The sequence below is a fragment of the Lytechinus variegatus genome, chromosome 7 (genome assembly GCF_018143015.1).
Source record: "Lytechinus variegatus isolate NC3 chromosome 7, Lvar_3.0, whole genome shotgun sequence".
Classification (NCBI taxonomy): Eukaryota; Metazoa; Echinodermata; class Echinoidea; order Temnopleuroida; family Toxopneustidae; genus Lytechinus; species Lytechinus variegatus.
The window spans coordinates 17,409,842-17,431,672 of NC_054746.1; the positions used below are offsets into that span (position 1 = coordinate 17,409,842).

At 35.2% G+C, this 21,831-nt stretch overlaps 1 protein-coding gene across 3 annotated transcripts; it reads left to right on the forward strand.

Moving 5' to 3' along the window:
• Positions 1-5,440: 5,440 nt before the first annotated feature.
• LOC121418601 (zinc finger protein ubi-d4 B-like) lies at positions 5,441-20,407 on the forward strand. Of its 3 annotated transcripts, none has more exons than XM_041612566.1 (9): positions 5,441-5,559; positions 10,594-10,886; positions 11,386-11,609; positions 12,266-12,389; positions 13,201-13,332; positions 15,282-15,422; positions 16,304-16,416; positions 18,410-18,491; positions 19,367-20,407. In XM_041612566.1, the coding sequence occupies exons 1-9, from the start codon at positions 5,513-5,515 to the stop codon at positions 19,396-19,398; spliced, it is 1,188 nt and encodes a 395-aa protein (XP_041468500.1). In that variant the 5' UTR covers positions 5,441-5,512; the 3' UTR covers positions 19,399-20,407. The 3 variants fall into 3 exon arrangements, with proteins under 3 accessions (XP_041468500.1, XP_041468499.1, XP_041468497.1); XM_041612565.1 differs by having other exon boundaries at positions 12,266-12,341; positions 13,201-13,410; XM_041612563.1 differs by having other exon boundaries at positions 5,442-5,559; positions 13,201-13,410.
• The last annotated feature ends 1,424 nt before the right edge of the window (positions 20,408-21,831 follow it).

The following is a 21,831-nucleotide window of genomic DNA, read 5'->3' on the forward strand; positions in this document are numbered from 1 at the left end:
TGGTCAATTATTCTTAAAATGGCATTATTGCGAGGTGTTGCGAGCGTGAATCACAAGCTAAACCTTAGGTTATTTCAATAAAAAATGAAAATTAGTTTTTAAAAATCCGAGCAGATTTCTGCTGTCATTAAAAAAGATGTGCATCTAACTAAAGAATTAACACGAGCGCAAAACGCGAGCTTAAACATACTGACCAGAAAAGGAACCTGTTACAGAAAGCATTTAGTGACCTCTTTAGGATGAATATTTCACCAATCGAATGAGAGTGCGAAGCGCAAGCTGAAATTTTTCAATATTCCAGCCTGAAAACTTAACTTAACTTGTATACTTTAAAAAGAGTATTTTATTTCGAAAAAATCATGAAAAACGGCATATTTATTTTTGAAAAAGGAACTTTCCCATTTTGGAAAATATTAATTCCCCTGTTTTTTTATTCCATTTTTGATGCCCCCTGCCTCCCTCCCGGTGGATCCAACTTTCGTCAAATAGAGGGGGGGGGGGGCAATTTTTTTAAGCCATATTTTCCTTGATCGGCAGTTTAAAGTTGATATTTGTTTGTTTCTTTGAAAGGGTAGTCCTAACAGTCAATAATTAGCTTTATCCTTATAAAATAAAGTAAATATGTAATAACATGATAAACCCTTTTTAAATAATGCGAGCGCGAGCTATATATTTTTGTTAATATGATGGGCAATATGTTTGTGATCTTCAAAGCGAGATGCCTATGTAACTAAAATTAGACAATAACTGCTAGCAAGAAGCGCGAAGAGAATTTTTAAATATATAAGCTCTGACCTGATCTAAAGGGGACATTTTAAGAACTTTTTGCAGTTAGCCATGAAGACGATGCGTGTTTTAGCCAATGGCGGCGGAACGTATTTTTTTTTTGGGGGGGGGGGCAAAGCAAAAAAAAGGGGCAAATAGGGGCAATTTGGTGCAAACGGATATTTTCACCATTAGATTATCATCTGTGTAAAGAGGTTGTGTGTTTTGTAGTAACTAAATTGAGCACAATTTTTTAAGTGATCACTAAAGTTATATATTTACGTTTCATTTCTGCGAGCGTATAGAGAGCAAGCGGTTTGGGGGAAAAAGTCAAATCTGAAGAGGTAAAATTCACCTTTTTGGTCAATACTGTTAAAAGGGCATCCTAATTGTGAGATGTTGCGAGCGAATAACGTGCTCAAACTTTTGGAAATTTCATGTGGGCCTAGAACGATAATATTGATATAGATATCATTTACCCAGGGAAGCCACTTCAGTTCTGAAAACTATTCTCCCAGCTATTATTATTTTTTTTTACAAGAATGCTTAGAATGTCCAGTTTTCAGGTTGGAAAATCGGAAAAATTTGGCTCACGTTTCTCGCTCGCATCAAGTATTGTTTATTGAGGAACTCATTCTATTCCTGGTTACAAAAAAGAAGTATGAAATGTCCAGTTTTCAGGTTGGAATATCACAAATTTTAAGCTTGCGGTTCGCGCTCTCATTATTTAGTTCGTGAGATATATATTCTATTCATGAGTCACTAAATGCAGTCCTTAAAAGATTACTTTCTGAAGCCTATTGCATAAAACTTTTTACCTGAGAAAACTCTGGTAAAAACTGAAAACTAAGGTTAGTCTGATTTCCGCCATTGACTTTAGCACAGGGCAAAAACTCCTGTAAAAACAACCTGAGTTTTCTCAGGTAAAAAGTTTCATGCAACGGGCCCCAGGTCAGTATATAAACAAATTACAGCTCGCCCTCGCATTAATTCTTTAGAAAGATACACATCTTTCTCACGATTACAAAAAATGCTCCGAATGCTCACTTCACGTCTTGTTACATGAAATGTCTACTAGTTTCATCTTGCGATTCGCGCTTTCAACATTTCACAAGGATCATTATTAGTATTATTTTTATTACCAGCAGAAGCTGTTATTTAAAATGACATCCCCTCCAATACAAATCCTATTATCTAGAGGTTGCTCGCACGCTTCCAACACACTTGATCCCCTGCATCTTTAATTAAACCATTTGCTTATAGGCAGCAATTGCTCAGATAAAATCGAAATTAGCCTATGCTTGATCAGGGCGCCATTCTTAATGAAATACATGCTTTGGCCCCAACACACGCATGTATCATCGATCGTTATTACTATCATTGCATAATATCGTGTAATCTTGTAATGACAACATCGTTTTTGTTACCAAAATGAATTATTTTCATTTTCGGAAATACGAACCTTATTTAATTTTCGGATTAACGAACCTTATTTCGTTTTCGGATTAACGAACCTTCGGAATTACGAACCTTATTTCGTTTTCGGATTGACGAACCTTCGGAATTACGAACCTTCGGAAATACGAACCTTCGGAAATACGAACCTTCGGAATAACCGAACCTTCGGAATTACGAAGCTTCGGAATTACGAATGTATGCGTACTAGTACTACCACTACTACTACTACTACTACTACTACTACTACTACTACTACTACTACTACTATACTACTACTATACTACTACTACTACTACTACTACTACTATACTACTACCGACACTCAACAAACGTTAGGGTAAGTTGTTTTTTAATAAAAGCATGTGTAATGACAGAAAATGTTGGTGACTGTTTGATGAAATCTATCAAAATATTGTGGACTGTTTACTTTACTTTTAGATTTTCATCAAACTTCCACCAATATCTTCTTTATTTTTCTGCGTTTCTAAAGACCAACCTATAATCAGGTTAATTGTTGGGTAACACCCAAATAGCAGATTCACAACGGACTTTTGAATTGTAAAATCTCTGAGGTAAGGTCTTGTCAAACAAAGTGGTACAGTAAAAATATTTATGTAATATCTGACTATTAAATCTGCCATTTCCGGGACATAAATTATTTGAGGAGGAAAAATCTTTCTTTTTTAAAATTTTTATTAAAAGTATACATAGTGATGATGGCTATAAGATCCTGTGTTATATAATGTTGATGTTCAAGTACAATTATTACTAAACTGGGGCCTATCTGGTCAAAAGGTACCTTCTCATGTGTATCAAAAAAGGACAAGTCCACCCCAACAAAAGTTGATATCAATAAAAAGAGAAAAATCCAACAATCATAACACTGAAAATATCATCCAAATCGGATGTAAAGCAGTGGCGTAGCTATGGGGGGGGGGGCTGGGGGCACGTGCCCTTGTGACACACACACCGGAAAAATGGCCGGTGCCCCCCTGAAAAAGCAAGGACCCCAGGTGCCCCCCCCCCGAAAGAAATCCTAGCTGCACCACTGATGTAAAGTAACAAAGTTATGACATTTTGAAGTTTCGCTTAATTTCACAATACAGTTATATGCACATACTGGTCGGTATGCAAATGAGGGAACTGATGATGTCATCCACTCACTATTTCTTTTTGTATTTCTTTATATGAAATATGAAATATTGTTATTTTTCCCTTATTGTCCTGTAATACAAAGTTTGTATCTTCCCTAAATGTGGAATTACCATTGCTTTAAAATTTTATGGTTCAGTCAAAGTTGGTTCTTATTGTCAAATCTGTAAAAATTGAAATATTGTACAATATTTTTATTCAAACAATAAAAAACAAAAGAAATAGTGAGTGCATGGGGGACATCATCGGCTCTTGCATTTGCATGTTGCTGAGTTGTGCATACAACTGTTTTGTGAAAAGAAACACGAAACTTTAAAATGTCACAACTTTCTCATTTTACATCCGATTTTGATGAAATTTTCTGCATATTATGCTCATTTAATTTTCTCTTTTGATTCAAATCATCATTTTTCTGGGGTGGACTTGACCTTTAACACCCAGCACCTCCTAATAAGACATAAATTTCGGAAAAAAGGAAAGATAATCGTGGTGCGAAGTATTAGGATAAGATATAATAAATATTTTTAGTTTTACAGTAGAAACAAAATTACGTTCTTATTTTAAGCTGTTTTGTAAAGCCATGGCGTAAATGGTTTTTCACATAAGATTAACAGCTTCACCGAACTACATTTTTAATAAACATGTTACAGAAAGAAACTGTTAGTTCTCTTATTTTGTAAAATGAAAGTATAGTACCAAATGGCAGTTTTTATTATACTTATTGGAACGAAAACACAGTCAAAATTTTCTATTTTACAAGTCATTTTGTGTCCCTTACTTCTTATAAGTTAGTAACTTATTTGATTTACTCTTGTCAATATAAAAATGAATTATCCACTTTTAAAATCTTAATTTCTCAAGAAGCAAACGTAAGCGAAATATAATTTAGAAAAGAAGAAAATAAGCTCCCGACACGTTTTGAAAATGGATCTGTGATGTTGAATCTGTAGACTTGAATATGTAATTTTTTTATTGCATTCCCGACTTTTTAGAATAATAAAATTATTGTACATTTTACACCTTACAGTGCTTTGTTGCCACCGTAAATAGAGCAGATTACCAAGTCCTCGAGTTTGAGCCATATATTTGAGTTTTTTAATACTCGTATCTTTTTTATTTTATTATTATCTCTTTTTCCTCTCTTTCTTTTTGATTGTTTATGTTGAATTGTATTAAATTCTATGTACATAATTATGGTTATTATGTAGATTCAATAAAACACACAATTGAAAAAAAACAACCTCAGCTTGAAATTCCACTTCTAAAGGGAAGTTCACCCTGACAAAAAGTTTATTGTCAGGGCCTATTAATTAAGGGCCTATCCACAACAAGCTTTTGCTTTACTTTAGGTCCATCCACTTAGAATCTGCTTTTATATTGTAATTATGCATACTATTTCGGAATGAGTTGTATGTTTTTCTTTGTATTTTGATTGATTTGTGGAAAATAAATGAAATGAAAATGAAATGAAAATTGTAAAAATAACAACAAAAAATTATTAAAATATTGCAGAAGGTTTGAGAAAATTAGAATCTTAATTATTTGATTTGTGACGTCATATACGAGCAGTATTCCGAAATAGCGAATGGTAAAAATCAATGAAAAGTAATTTTCTCAGAAAATTGAAAATGGTTTTACTTTACCTTTTGTATATCAATAGACAAATCATTGCTCATCGTTTCACACCCGATCATGAATATAAAACAAAAATAAGTCATCAGGAACCATAAAAAAATATGAAATTTGTGCATTTTATATTATTAGTACATAACATATGGGGCAGCTACTCGTTCATGACGTCACAAATCCAAAACTTAAAATTTTGATCACTTTCTTAATCCTTAACGGATTTTCCTCAAACCTCGATAATTATTTATTATTTTTTCTGCTATTTTTACAACCGTGACAAACTTAGTTTCTTCAGGCTGGGTAAACCTCCCCTAGAGCTCTCTAGATGGCGCTGTTAATAAAAGATAAGAGGGATGATGAGCTGAAACTTTCGGCGATTTTATCTAAACACTCGTATTTATACTTGCAATTTCCGATCAAACCTACCTATAACTTCAGTTTTCGTCGGAAATTAGTTTTTTTGCCTTTGTCGGTACCGTCTGTGCTAGCTTTTCGATCAGATTTTAAAATGTCAGTGCAATCGAATCCCGTGTACATAGGATCACAGAAATCAGGGTAAGTAACAGATGAAGAATATTTAACATCATGATGTTGTACATTTCGTGATAGACCTCGACTTACTCAGCTAAATCTAACTTAAAAAAAATGCTTGAGTCCAGACAAAAAACCTCGACGACATGCTTTTCAGTTTGTGGGACTGATTGGAGAAAGGAAGCGAGAGAGAGAGGGTGAACATGGTGAAGCCCGAAATTAAGGAAAGGCTGAAGGAAGGCTAGACCAAAAGCTCAGTCTCTGTATTTTGGTTGTTCCGCTGAACTACGTTGGCTCCACTCACCAATACGAACATGACGAAGGGGATGATAGTAAAATATCAGAAATTGTTGAATAAATCCCCAGAAACGACGGTTATTCCTGTCTAATCTTAAGGTAGACAGCTGGCAGCCGTCTGTTGCGAGGATTTTTTTAACATTTTTTTTAAAAAATATCTCCTCGTACACAGACGGCTCGCTATCATGCAGCCACCATTAGGGGACGTGCAATGCAAAGTCCCCCCATTGGGGCTCTTCCCGGGGGGGGGGGGCCACTTACATTGACGAGTGGATACCATGCGCGACCAAAAAAACACGTAAAAAGGATGTCCTTTTCAGGATAAGGCACGTTACGTACGTAACGTGATAAGGGTGTCAAAAACACAAAAATAATGAAAAAGGGTGTCTATTTCGCTAGGAAAATTACGTGTTTAGGGTCGAATTTGCGGGGATGATAAAACAAAATTAAAATGTTTTATAAAGGATGTCCATTTTGCCCCAACACTTCGTGTTTAGAGTCCGATTTGCGCGAGGTGTAGAAGGTGGGGTCGTACTAAACCAAATAAGGTAAAGCCGACGACCGAAGGACGTACCCGTAACAATAAAACATTCCTGTACTCGCTTAGGGGCTCATTTCAGGGAATATTTGCCAAGAGTATCGTTTTGTTTCCAATTCTTGTTAAGGGTAGGGTTTCACACGCCAATACTTGTTAAGGGGTGCATTTTCAGAATATGGAAATTCCGTGTTTAGGGTGCTTTTCGAGACCCCATGGTCGCGCATGGTATCCACTCGTGAATGGAAGTGGCCCCCCCCGGGGGCTCTTCAAATTTTGTCTTTAATGAATAAAAAATTTGAAAATTAACGCGACCAAAATGCAAATTTATATTCCCTCTTGGCATTAATTGCCAAAAAAACAGAGAAAAATGAAGTTAAAAGGAACAAAAACAGTGACTTACCTCAGCTGTCATGCAAATTCACTTCCCCGTTTTATCCGATCTTAAGTACATAAACATAGGCCTATGGCCATTGAGTCCCCTGTACAGATTGCGCTAGAACTTCGGTCTCTGTATTTGGTGAGTGAAGCCAACGGAGTTCAGCTGAACAACCAACTAAACAGAGACCGAAGCTTTTGGTCTAGTCTAAAGGTAGTCTGGAGGCGTCTGGGGAGTAAAAAGAATTTACTTCGTGGGCTTACTCCCCAATGACGCCTGGTATTGGATCCCATTTATCTCCGTGTAGGGATGAGATTCCCATGATCCAAGTTAGGCTAAATTAACACTTGTCCATTAGGTTTGGAGCCCAAATTCACGTAAATGGGCCCAAACTCCCCGTTAGTACTAAATTTAATTAGGGCCTATATTTATTAAATAAATAGTACTAAATTTGAAAAAAAACATAAGAGCACGAGCTTAACTTACCCAGTCTGTTTACGTCGCCATTTTAGAATCTTTTGTTATCGATACCACACGCGTGTAGAGCTGCAGTCTAAGATTTAAAAACACTTTCATCGGCTAATAAATATTACGAATCGTGAAATATTTGTTTCAGTCAAAAAATATCATTTACCATGTGTTATGATATTTTTTTTACTGTGTTATGATATTTTTTGACCGAAAAAAGTATTTTATGATTCATGATATTTATCGGCCAATTCAATTTAAAAAAAAAATCTAAATTGGCAGCTCTACACGCGGTGTTATCTTAGTATCAATAACAAAAGATTATTAATGATTTTATTGATGACTTATCAATTACTGTCTCAGTAATTATTACAATTATAATTACTTTCATTATAATTGTTTTTATAATTATTTCATTATAATAATTATTATTGTAATAATAGTTAATATTGTCTTAATAATTATAAGGCCTATAATTATAATTAATATGATTATAATTATTTTAATTATACGTATTATTATAATGATTATTGTTGATATCTCATTAATATTATTGTGACAGTAATTATTACAATTATAATTACTATCATTATAATTATAATTGTTATCATTACAATTATTTTGTAATAATAATGATTAATGTAATGATAATTATTATTGTCTCAATAAGGCTTATAATTATAATTACTAGAATTATAATTCCATCCCCCGAACAGAGTTCGGAGGATACTATGGATTTGGCCTCGTCGTGCCACCGCCGCAGAGATTTCCTTGTGAGCGCTCTATCAGCTGCATTTGGCATGAAGGTTGAGTATGGTATAGTGAAGAAGCCTATCGATTTTGGTGTGGGCAAAATCGATAGTCTTTGGTAAGGTCAAAGGTCATTTTCAGGTCAACATTAAAGTTTACATGCAAGACTCTCTTATGACACCTAACTGAAACCGTAAGCCACTTTTCAACCAAACTTGGATAGTAGATGGATTTGGGGTACCTGCATGTTATGCTGCAGTCGGAGGTCACATGGTAAGGTCAAAGGTCATTTTCAGGTCAACGTTAAAGTTTACATCAAGACTCTCTAATGACACCTAACTCTGCAACGGTAAGTCACTTTTCATCCAAACTTGGATGATAGATGGACTGGGGAACCTGCATGTTATGCTGCAGTCGGAGGTAACATGGTATGGTCAAGGGTCATTTTCAGGTCAATGTTAAAGTTTACATGCAAGACTCTCTTATGACACCTTACTCTGCAACCGTAAGTCACTTTTCAACCAAACTTGGATGGTAGATGGACTTGGGTGACCTGCATGTTAAACTGCAGTCAGAGGTCACATGGTATGGTCAAAGGTCATTTTCAGGTCAACGTTGAAGTTAACATGCAAGACTCTCTTTCTCCGCAACCATAAGTCACTTTCCAACCACACTTGGATAGTAGATGGACTTGGGGGACCTGTATGCTAGGGTCATTGTTGCCATGATAATTGTATTTTTTGTCAAATTTCTGTGTGATCTCTGTTTATCGCGATGACAGATGACGCGGTGGGTTCGGGGGACACATGTGCTCGGCTGCGCGACCCGCCGAGCATCTCTAGTTATAATTATTTTTATAATTATTATTGATGTCTCATTAACATTGTCTCAATAATTGTTACAATTATAATTACTATCATTATAATTATGATTATAATTGTAATCATCAGCATTTTATAATGATAATTATAATTGTAATAATAATTATTATTATTGTCTCAATATTTATTGTCTCATTAATGTCTCATCACTATTGCCTCATTATTGTCTTATCGTATTTTTTTCATAATATCTTCACAATAATAATTAACACCATAACAAAGGTCCATAATCAGATATCAAATTCATGAAACATATCTCATGCATGTAAACCTATTTCTAAATTAAATTCATGAAAGGAGCTTTCTGTGCCATCCAAAAATACGACTTTCATTAACAATACCATATTCTAGACATTCAGACACTTTCCAACAAAAAATCACTTATCAAACAAAATTTTTGAAGTTTACTTGCACTTTTGCTCTTAATACTTATTTCGCACGAATTCTACAAAATTATTTTCAAAATAGTAATTTAATTTTCATAATTAACAGAGCTCAAATCGTAATAAAAAATATACAACGGCTGAAACATACTGTGTCTGGATACCGAGACTAATCTCGAGCCCATCGCAGCAGGGATGACGTCTTTCACAGCTGTTCGTATACGCTCAAAACAACCCTGCTTGATTGGCGGAGTCAGATTCACAAACACCTCACAACACTCAAAATTGAAGTTCATATCCGCTGGCTCTCTACGGACCAAATTTGATTAGGATTTAACAAAATGTTCTCAAATATACAATTTTATTACTGACCGAGTTCACATGGGATTTGATGATTACGAGAAGGTGATTTCAAACAAAGAAAAATAAATACCTCAATATTTGGTCCTTCAACCCTTGAGATATAGATAAACTTGAAAGGGGAAAAAATAGTGTCTTACTTCAGCTGTCACGCAACTTTACTTCCCTGTTTTATTTGAACTTAATACATAAACATATGGCCATTGAGTCCCCTGTACAGATCAAGCTAGAACTTCTGTCTTTGTATTTGGTGAGTGGAGCCAACGAAGTTCAGCGGAACAACCAACATATTAGAGACTGAAGCTTTTGGTCTAGAATGGCATGAAACCATGTTCAACGCCCTCAACTCAGTTGAGGGCGTTATATCATGACATTTTCGCACCAGCCGACTTCTAAAAATATGATTTTTCTGATAGCGCCTAGTGAGAACGAGCTTTCTTTTCAGTTTCATAATCATCACAGTTGCAGGTACAGTGTATACAGTATAGGCCCAATTCAGATCTGACATCTTTCCCGGATTTTCATTGGCTGAGCCTGAGAAGCAATGTTGCTAACTATGCCCCCTCGGATAAAATGATACTCTTCGCATAAAATGTCTGACAAGTCCTTTTATGAAATGCCTCCAAGATGTCTTAATTTGTAATTAGCTCATATGTGGAAGAAATGAAGTTTTGTTACCTGAATGATGATTATGTCAAGTCAGAATTTCTGCACCACTTCAATGATGAAGTCAATTCTGTGAGGATTGTGAATGGTGTAGTCATTATTGAGCTCTTGGTTGGAGATCCTATTTTGCATTTTGTAAACAGAAAAGTATAACCTTTTTCTTTCGACAATGGTCCTACAGATGCATTTCTCTTTCACTCAGTAGTAAAGTTTGAAAATTTGACAAGCAAAGAGACATTTTGCCCGAAGAATGAGAGGAAAGAAAAGAGGAGGGAAAAGACAGGAAAGTTGCAATTAACGATTTTATTCAAATATATATATTTTTTCTTGTGATTTCAGGACGGATGTTGAGCAGTTCTACAAGGAAGCCTTAGAAAATGCTTCTAATTTCAATTCTCGGATGATGTCAGAACGGAAGATGAGACTTCCTTTTCTTGACTCTCAGACTGGTGTAGCCCAGAATAACTGCTTCTTGTGGTTCCAGAAGCGTCATAGAGCCCAGGGTCAGGAACGGGGCCAACTGTACACCTACCCTTCCAGGAGATGGAGGAAGAAGCGCAAGAATCACCAGCCTGTCCCAGTAGATATTGCAGAGAACAGAATTCTTGCTGAAGCCTTAGGGGCAGACCTTGGTAAGCAGGACTAAAAATGTGTATGGCTTGGTGATCCTACTCACTTTGTTTTGTAAACTGATCCAAAGGCAACCGAGCTGTTTGGGTGTTTTGTTTAAGACCTCACCCACCTCATACACAACATGATTTGAATGAAAAGAGAAATATCATGAAAGCCTCACACTAAATACTTCAAAAATCAAAATATGATGTAAAATATAAAATTTATGACATTTTAGACCTTACTTAATTGCAAATTGATGTTACATTCACAACAATAAGTATGCAGATGATGACAAACACATTTTATTTATGATTGTTATGAATTTTGAAAAAAACCTGGCATTTATTCCTCTCATAACTCAAAACTTGCATTGACTGCTCCATGACCATGTGAAATCAACATTATACGCTTGTTATTAATTTATTAATGAATTTTATAGTTGTTTTGTACTTTATGTGTGTATCTGATGTATTTTATATGAGAGATGTGAAAGTAAATATCGAATTTGTGAAACAGGTGATTATTCAGGTGAAGTCCCAGTAGAGACGGCCATCAACCCTGAGCATGACCCGACACAATACGGAGGCATCACCATCCACCCAGTCCATCAAGAATCAGAGGATATCCTGAGACACCTTGAAGCTGATGACGTATTCCCTGATGCTGGTGAGATTGACAGACCGGGCTCAGAGAGCGACGAAGACTACGAGGTGTCGTCTCGTAAAAAGAAGCAGAAGAAGGTAGGATGTGTTTGGGGGTCTAGGGTCCCATTTCAGAAAGAATTTCAATTGAATGCAGTTCCTCAAATCAAATGCAACTTGAGTTTTAAGTAATTAGTAGCATGCAATTTGGAAATGTGTTCTATATTTCAGAATTATATTTACAATGCATCTCTTTCTGCAACATGCCCTTTTTATGAACTCTCTTTAAATTATCTGCACATTACACTCTTTTCATTTTCTGTCTTTTACCATTTTTGGTTCTATTAAGTATGTTAATTGTTGCATTTTATGACAAGATATTTTGTGTACATTTATTTTTTGTATAGATTAGAAATACAAACACCATGATAATGGACAAATTTAGTTTCTAGTCTACCCTAGGGTCATGGTTATACTTAATTCTCTTGGTACTGTATTTGATATTGTATTTGACTACCGGTATTTGTTTTTATTTCATGTGTGTACGTTGCAATTCATGGACTTTTTATGAAAATGGATAAACCAGACTATAAAGTTTGAATAATGTAAAAACTTTGACTTATTATACTGTAATAATAATTAAAAAAATGTAATGCATTATTATTACTAGATTTGACCAGTAATAGTATCCAAACAGGTTGTTTTTATTTTCGAGTAGGATAAATCAGTCTGGTATTTTTTTCCCTTTGCTACAGGGGCGTGGTACGGGAGGAGGACGACGATCACGAGGAGGGGGAGGTGGTGGAGGAGGAGGAGGAGGAGGAGGAGATGGTGAGATGCCACTACTAACTGCTGAAGATAGACCTTATGCATGTAAAGGTAAAAGTGTATAGCTCCAGGTCTTCAACATGTAAACCAACATACCTGTTGTAAGCTTTACAAGTCAGTCGAGCATTTTAAAGTGAAGGATTGTATAAAAGCATGTCTCAATTTCTTCATTTGTTGTATCGAAAATGCTATGTAAATTGGAGCTTTTACACTAAATATGGCAATGCATTCAGTGACATAATTAGCAAACACCTTTTTTGTTCGATGGGGGGGGGGGGCATATAGGCACATTAAAAAATCAGCCATTTCATTATGAATAAAATTAATTTAAATGGGATGGAAGAATAATTGACTACATGTTGTCTTTAAAAGTATGTTGGTTATTCTAAATTATTTTGTAATGAGTAAGCAAAGCACTTGCTCAAAGCACTTGCTCAGAGACATAAGGCATCTGCCAAGATATTGTAGGCCTTCACAGGTATGAAATTTAGAAATAATCCAAATTCGAATAAAAGTTTGGGGTCATCTGTTGTCAGGGCTCCCCGTCTGTATGTCATTGAATGCATTAAATGGAAATATTTGAAGTACCAATCATTCAAATATTTCTTTGTATTGCTTGTATGGAATGGTTTGCTGTGATGCTTTGCTGTGTGATTAGCTCAGAAGTGGCGTAGTATTAGTTGTAGAAAGTTGAGTAGAAAAAAGTTGTAGGAAGTAGTTAAGCAGTATTTGTGGGATGTAGAGTAGCTTTAGAGGGTGGAGTGCATGTAGCACTAGTTATGAGACCAATGATCTTACAATGCTGTTTGAAGACAAAACATGGTGATACCCACTTTTGTTTCTGTTTGCTCTCGTAAAACAGTCTGCAAGAAACGGTACAAGAACCGGCAGGGTTTGAACTACCACACCCAACACACCCACCAAGGAGACCTGGACACCAGCATGGAGGAGCCGGAATCCCAGCCGTCACCCCTGGAACCAGTGACTGACCCACGTAAGCATCCAGTCAAGAACACTATGGATCTAGAAGCTGCCTCTGTGTCTGCTGTGACAAGCGCAAGCGAAGACAGTCGTAAGTCACAGCTAAGCAGGGCACGTGAATGGAACCGGGAGGGGGCTTGTTTTGTTTGTACACCCCCTCCCTTTCCCTGAAGTGGTTGACCCCCTGGCATTTTGTAATGGTAATAAGATATTGTTTGAGTCTGATGATGCCAGGAACTGGAATGAAAGAAAGGAGGCCCTGTGTTTGTCTCCTTTCCTTTTCCCTGTGGTTGAACCCTTGCATTGGCAAAAAAAAGAAGAATGAAATGAATAGATCCATTCAAGTCTGATGCATGCTTCTATGAGGTAGTGTCTTATTAAACTACAGTGGGTAATTTTAAGTTTAGTGTTTACCTTATGGTGTTGAGCCAATTTTCACATCAGCACAAACCAAAACAAGTGATAGAATTACACCAGCACCAACACTAAACTTGAAATCATTCACTGTACTTGGTATCTTTTGATGCAGAAGGGATGGAGTACGCATTGCACATTTCTGAAACAAAAAGACTCTTGATTAGGGAGTATAGAGAAATGAAGGGTGCTCAACAGAAAATTTTAAAAAATGTATATACAAGACCTTTGGATGAATGATTTTTTTTTTATTTTGGCTGTTTTGGTATACTGTCCCTTTGATGTCCATTAAAGATGGATATCTTTAATACTAGAAGGCATGTCTTAGTAGGTGCAGATTTTCCCCTTGACATGAACCTGTTACTGCATGCCCCCTCACCCCTCCCCTCAAATATGTACATATATGTAGGCCTATAGTATGAAAGTTTAATTCAAAGATGTCAATGTCATTTTGTTTCAATAGCATTCTCCTTCCAACAGCAATGCATTTAATATGATTAAAGTTTCTCATTAATAAAATTTTGCAATTTTCTCAGGAACAATGTATTGTTCATAGATGAAGGAATTATGATATTGTGTGTCAGTGTTATCATCTCTTCCAAATAAAGTCTGTAACTTGTATATATAATATGAAGTGGTAAATGTGGCCTCGAAATCCATTGCCTATTGGAACTAAGTGTTCCCTGTAAAAAAGCTAGGGCATTATAGAATTTGGTAGTCAACAGGTTATGAAAACTACTTGCTATGAAACATGTAAGATGATGTTTCTTTTGATTTTAGTTAAACATGAACTTTTATTTGATACAGCATAAATTTTACACATTAATACACTGTAGATGGGCACCATTTGTATCAAGGATGCAGTGTATCCAGGCATTTAAAGAATGTATAGGTAGCTTTTACTACATGTCAACAAAATTCATGTATTACATATGCATTGGCATTATACATTTACATTATGTCAAAGAGATGAGGATGTTTGCAATTGAAGAACCTACGGCGACATTGATATACCTCCAATCAGACTCCGTTGTATCAGTTGGAGATTACATGATAGGTTATGGTGAGGATGGTCTGAACATGGAGGATGCACAAAACAGAACAAAGTAAAAGAAAGAAGTGATGTTGTGGTGTCAGGAGTCGGTAAACTTCTGTAAGAAGGAAATGCTGACTGATATGATGGGGAAAAAAATAGGTTTAACCCTTAATAGACTGGGCTATTTCAACACCTATGAATTCAGCCCCCCCCCTTATTGGCACTTGAGTTACCCTGGCATAATCTACAAAACTATAAGATCAAAAAATTCTCTGCAAAAGTCTTATTGCTGATTTAAAGTGTAAAATCAAAAGTTTGCTGTAATGAACTAAAAAAAAAAAGTTTCGCGGTGGATTTAGCGCGGAAAATGTCGGGGGGGGGGGCTGAATCGGCCCCCAGTCTTTTAAGGGTTAAACAGTGAGTCATTTTGCTTTTTGCTCTACATGCACAAGTGATGTCCAATCAAAGTCTTTTGTATTCACACATTTTTTGTTTTGTTTTTATCACCTCAGTTGGTGAAGTTACCAAGTCAAGTAAAGGAGGTCAACCAGAAACCAATAATTACTGTGACTTCTGCCTTGGTGATGCCACCGAGAACAAGAAGACGAGGATGCCGGAAGATCTCATCTCGTGTTCAGACTGTGGTAGATCAGGTGAGACACCTAACACAGATTATATGCAGTGAGACTGAAATATAATATCAGTTTCAAAGTTGAGGGCATACAGATGGAAATCCATTTGGATATGAATATTTTTGGTAGGTGATGAATAATGTATGGAGGTCTTATGTCAAATTCAGTTTCAATTTGAGTAATACTATAAAATAAATTCATGAAAATTGAAATTTCATCAAAGTTAAGCTGCCACCACTATATTTCATCTCATTGTACATTTCACGTTTTTTTTTTCATATCTCCACTGAAAATAAATTTCCATGCTCTATGTGTTATTATTATCAATATTATTTATCTATCCTCATGGTGGTATTTCATTTAACCAGTGGGGTGTTTGAGTGGAGAGCTATAACATCATAATACCAAGTAAATGGTATTCTTCATTAAATGTATTCACAATCCACTTAATTTCTTACATAATGCTAATAATGCAACTTGAACATTCACTGACAAGTTACAAACAGAGGTGTAATTTTACTACATTACTATCTTGAGAGAAGGGGGGGGGGGCAGGGTTAACACCTCAATCTCCTCGCGTATGATGATCAGCTTATGAATTAAAAATTATCAGTATTGAGCCATACTTTCATATTTTATAACTCCAATAAGATTCAAGTGAACTTGTCTTAGTCAAAGCAAATTCTTAGTCAAAATTATCCAAAAGATGTGTTAATTACCACTGTCCACTCCTTAGTCAAAATTTTCCCCAAGTTGAACAGATTTTTGTGCAAATATACCCATGTTTCGCAATGTTTCTTTTGAAAGGCTTCAGGCTTCAGCTCCATAACAAAAACACTGTAATTTGTTTCTAGAGCGTTAAGTGGCGAGCCATTCTATGTATTTCCATTTGACTCATGCAGGCCATCCAACCTGTCTCCAGTTCACTGATACCATGATACAGAAGGTCAAAGGTTACCGTTGGCAGTGCATCGAGTGCAAGTCATGCGGACTCTGTGGCACTTCAGACAATGATGTAAGTTCTGTGTGCTGCCCTCTACAATTTAAAGAAATTCTTAATTTTGCAATAGAAATTTGTTTCATTGATTCACTTTACTTTTATTTACAAATATTATATTTTATATTTACCAAAATATATTTCATTTGTTACAAATATTAGAGCAATCCATAAGGCTATACTTGACATGTTTTCAGCCGCATCACTCTTTCATCTCTCAAAAACATTTGATTAAATGAGAAGTGTTGTCATTGCAGAGCATCGATCATATCCATTTCAGATATTTGATGATATCAATCTCATTCATATCTCATGAGAGCATTTGTTGTTTTCAAGTTCAGTGTTGGTGTTGGAAGCACAATAAAGATTGCTTTCCGTAGCTACAAAACCCCTGAATTTAAAGGGGAATGAAACCTTTGGAACAAATAGGCTTGTGTAGAAACAGAAAAATAAAAAAATAAGAATAAAGAAAGTTTGAGAAAAATCGGACAAATAATGAGAAAGTTATGAGCATTTGAATATTGCAATCACTAATGCTATGGAGATCCTCCCATTGGCAATGCGACAAGGATGTGTGATGTCACTGATGAACAACTTTCCCTTTGGTGGACTATAAAATACCCTCAAAATGTCTCTTTTTTACTTTTTCTTATGATGATACAAACTCTTTATCCATGATTTATTCTTAAAAAGTATGTATTACATGCCTTCATGTAGAAAGAACACATGATCTATGGATAGATGTGATAAAAGAGGCAATTCAAGTGAAATATATACTAAAGTAATCGGGAGAGTTGTTCACAAGTGACATCACACATCTTTGTCGCATTGCCAATTTGCTATCTCCATAGTATAAGTGATCGTAATATTCAAATGCTCATAACTTTGTCATTATTTGTCCGATTTTTATCAAACTTTTGTTGATCTGTTTCTTTGATTTTTCTGTTTTCACACAAGCTATCTTGTTCCAATGGTTTCATTCTCCTTTAAGAAAATCATGCAAATCAAATTATTGACTGCTCAAGAACTAAGAGAGATTTGTCTCTTGTCCAGCATCATTTCAAGTTTGGCGCTATGCTGAAACAAATATCGATCTAACACCAATGCCTACAGGTCAACACAAAGTCTCTCGCTGTTTAATCAATTGTTGCATGCATTTTGAAGAGATGATCTGCACACATTGTTTCATTCTTAAATGCCCTCTCCGCGCTGTTCATATTTTATACCATTTGATATTATCCACCATTTGCCAGTGTTACAACACAGTGATATCACCACAAAGATTTTCTATGGAACCTGCACTGTATTATAATAATAATAGACAGTTCTTGTATAGCGCATAACACATTATGAATAACGTCTCTATGCGCTTCCAAGGGACTTGGATATTATTACCTTGGCTGTAGCTCAAGCAGCCTTCCAGCGCTCAGTGCATTTCAAGGAATAAATTCCTGCTAGGTACCCATTCACCTCACCTGGGTTGAGTGCAGCACAATGGATAAATTTCTTGCCGAAGGAAATTACGCCATGGCTGGGATTTGAACCCACGACCCTATGTTTCAAAGTCTGGAGACTAATCCACTGAGCCACAACGCTCCGCTTATGCAAGTTCTTGTAAGGTTGATTGAATTAAAAAGCATATGGGGAGCATTTCATGAAGTAAACAATCGATGAATTTCACTGTTTATTGTTATAAGCTACTGAAATCCTTGCATCTGACTGGCTGAGAGCAAATCATTCAATGAAAATGCAAAAATTGGCCAAACTCCAAAAAACAAAATGTCAACATGTAACCTGAAATCACCAATCGCATCAATTGTCTCATGAAACAAAGTAGTCAGTGATTTCAATCAACGATTTTAAAATCCTTGCATCTGATTAGCCCAGAAAAAATTCTGTGAAAATCACTGGAGAATGCTCCATGAAAAAATTTCCTAGATTCTAATATACAGATTGCTATGTAATTAATGAGTATATCAATGGAAACTGTTTATGGTTTGTTATTTACTAGGATCAACTGTTGTTCTGTGATGACTGTGATAGGGGATACCATATGTATTGTCTCAATCCACCCATGCAGGCACCACCTGAAGGTAAGAAGATTTTATGTTATTTAATAATAAAAAAAATCAATGGGTATGTTCTTATCTACACCATCACGGTTCATTGATTTTTGTCTACAAGATATTTAATAAACTTGAGTAAAAAAAATGACAGCACTTTAGGCAAGAAACAAGAAATATTAAATATATATGGAATGAGAAGTTTGATCTACATAATGCTCAGTAGGGAAGAAAGAAGATCATATTAAGAGTTTTTATTTTTCCAATAACACAATGTGTAATGAATATTTATAATCAACCAACTCCTCTCAGAATGAAAGGGGGAAAAAGAAGATGAGAGATGAGAGAAGAAGACAAAAAAGTAGAAAATAAAAAAAAGGAGAAAAAAAATAGAAACTCCACTGAGCAGGAAAAAAGAAAGAAAGAAGACTTTCATGAAGTGAAGATCAAGTTTTTAAAACTTAAACTTACAGATAAAAACGTATTTGAAAGAGAGATATAATAATAAATATAAATTGAATAATCTATTTAAGATGCATCTATTCTGTAGAATGAGTACAAGTGGAGCATTTTTGTTTCTTTATCATTTGAACTCTGAACATTGGTTTGATTAATTAAAATGATATATATTGAAGGTATTTGTTGCTTTGTAACACACATTAGTATATTGTAATACATATGAGGGTACCTCTCTTAGTTATTCAGATGACTTTAATTTATTGACTACTCTCTCTGGTAACATACCGCACATTATGAATTATTTCAGGGATGTTTCACTGAGAAATTAAGATAAAAATTCATTCTTACTTTATTGACTTTACAGAACAGGAACTGTTATTTTTGCGTTGGGATATTTTTTGTGCATATGATCATTCATGCCATTCACTGCTGTGTTTTACTTACAGGAAGCTGGATATGTGACCTGTGCAAGATGTGAGGAGTACATGCCCGCTGCATTTATCATTATACTGCATATGTCATTTTATACTGCTAAAGAATTGGATATGTAGATATGATATCATGTTCCAAACATCAAATGCTCTAAATTGCCTATTTAAGTCATATGGTCCAGTTGCATTTATCATTATACTGCATATGTCATATGTTCCAGCTGCATTTCTCATTATACTGTTAAAGGATGAGATACGTAGAGATGATATCATATTCCAAACATCAAATGCTCTGAATTGCCTATTTATGTCATATGGTCCAGTTATTGCCAAAGGGTGAATGTGAGGAGGATGTATGCCATCTCTCCTTGGTGAAATTCACAATTTTCACAAAAATGTAGCTTTATTACATGAAAAATTGAAGTGACAATTGCCTCAGGAAATAGGTGTGCTGTAACTTCAAGAGATTAACAATGAGAATTGAAGACAGATATTTTTTAAAATGATTGTTGAATGTGTAGCACGATTCCTATAAGCATGATGGAGATCATGTTAATAGCTTGGTTATACCTATTAAATGAGAAATAGATTTTTGATATTTGATAGGTTTATTGAGCAAATAATATATAAAAAATAATTGGATAAAAATAGGTTCAACATCTCTAGTATATGTCACCACCACCCTTTCATAGAAAGACCATGTACATTTTGAAAACTTCATTGCATATTTTCAATGCAGAACATATATGTACAAAACAACTCAAAATAATGAATTCTGTACATAGATTTAAATAATATTGTACATTTGCCAAAAGTGTCAACAACCCCCCCCCCTTCCCCAATGGACATGCAGTATGTCACCCTTGAAGGAGACATCTATGTAATGTATTGTAGTGTCTTGTATCAATAGAAGTAGATATCATACTTGTAGTAGTATTCATGTAGAATGTTCTTTCAAACATTGTGATTAAAGTTTAGATGTGAAATGTCAGAATGGTTTCAATGTGAAAACCTAAATAAATAACATTTGTTTTTAATAAAATCCTGAAACAGTCATTGATCTACCTCTTTCTCTCTGTTATATGTCTACAGTTATGTTTATTTCCCAAAATATTACATTCAAAGGATATCCGTTTGGGTGGGTGAACACAACCGAAAAGTAATTTCTCCCTTTTAAACAATATGGGTTGAGAAAAATAATATGGTATAAAGGGCATTCATGCACTTATTAAACTTCCCTGTGAAAAATGGAAAATTGTCATTTTAAAAGTCACCAGGTCATTTGGTGGAAATAAGGATATTCAGTATTCATTGGGTTAATTTTCTGAAAATTTATTATTGTAATTGTCGTAACATTTTCAAGGTGTACTTGTGATTGGTTGAGGGCAATGCAAGTCAGAAGTGCACTATGCTAAACTATATTTTTGATCACTATGGCAATTATTTTTTCCAGATTCAAAGACCCAGACTGGAACTTATATTGAAATTGACAAATGGAAACCCTACAGCTACATAGCACAACAATATAAGCTTTATTCATAAATCCTGATGTGATAGAAGTGTCTAAAATGAAATGCATAATTTGAAGACTAAAATATAACCCAGTTTTCTGTATACAAAACGACTGAATCACAATGCTTCTAACACAGAATGCGCAGACTTGAAGCCAGTGAAAAGCCCATTTTTTAAGCCCAATAGTTACAACAATTCTTAAAATACTCAGCTGGCAATCTGTGAAAATGCATGAACCTTGCATTGCTGTGTTATGTAGTTGATAAGCTAAGGATTGGTACAGGATTTCTCAATTTCACTTTTGGGGTCAGGTTGGGGTCTGTAATGAGGCTTCTGATGTATGTTCAATGACTTATACAAATAGCAAATACATGTATGAGCGTGCTAGTATGAGATTATGCATTATGAGGTGAAAGAAAGATGCCCTATCCAATAAGGTGTAGCTGAGTTGAATAGAGTCTCTTTCAATGAATGCGAAGTCTGGAACTTGCATGAATTACAATATGAGCTATTTGTGTTGTCCAATACCTCAGTAGTTGGAGAAAACATGAAAAATAGTTGGGTTATTTCTATGTTAATCCATGAAAATGAAAGTATTATTGAAAGCAAAAGCTAAATCCCTCCATGGTTCAAACATCATATCTGCAGCTGCATGCAAATTTAGGGGGTGTTGCAAGAAAATGTTTGCGATCAATTTTAAATATTCTGCTGCAATTTTACAACTGATCAACGTTAGCTGTAGCAAATCAGATTCTTCTTGTTTCAAGGAGCATATTAGCAATCAATCACTAATTAGCAATTAACTGCAAGACATATGATTGATTTAGGGACTGAAAATTGACTTGCAATTGATCGCAAGTTTTTTGCAACACCCCATTAGCCAGTATTACTGGCTACATAAGCTAGGGCTTACACCTGCCTTTATTTACTAAGCATAGTTAATTGACTCCTATTGTGACTTCACCTAT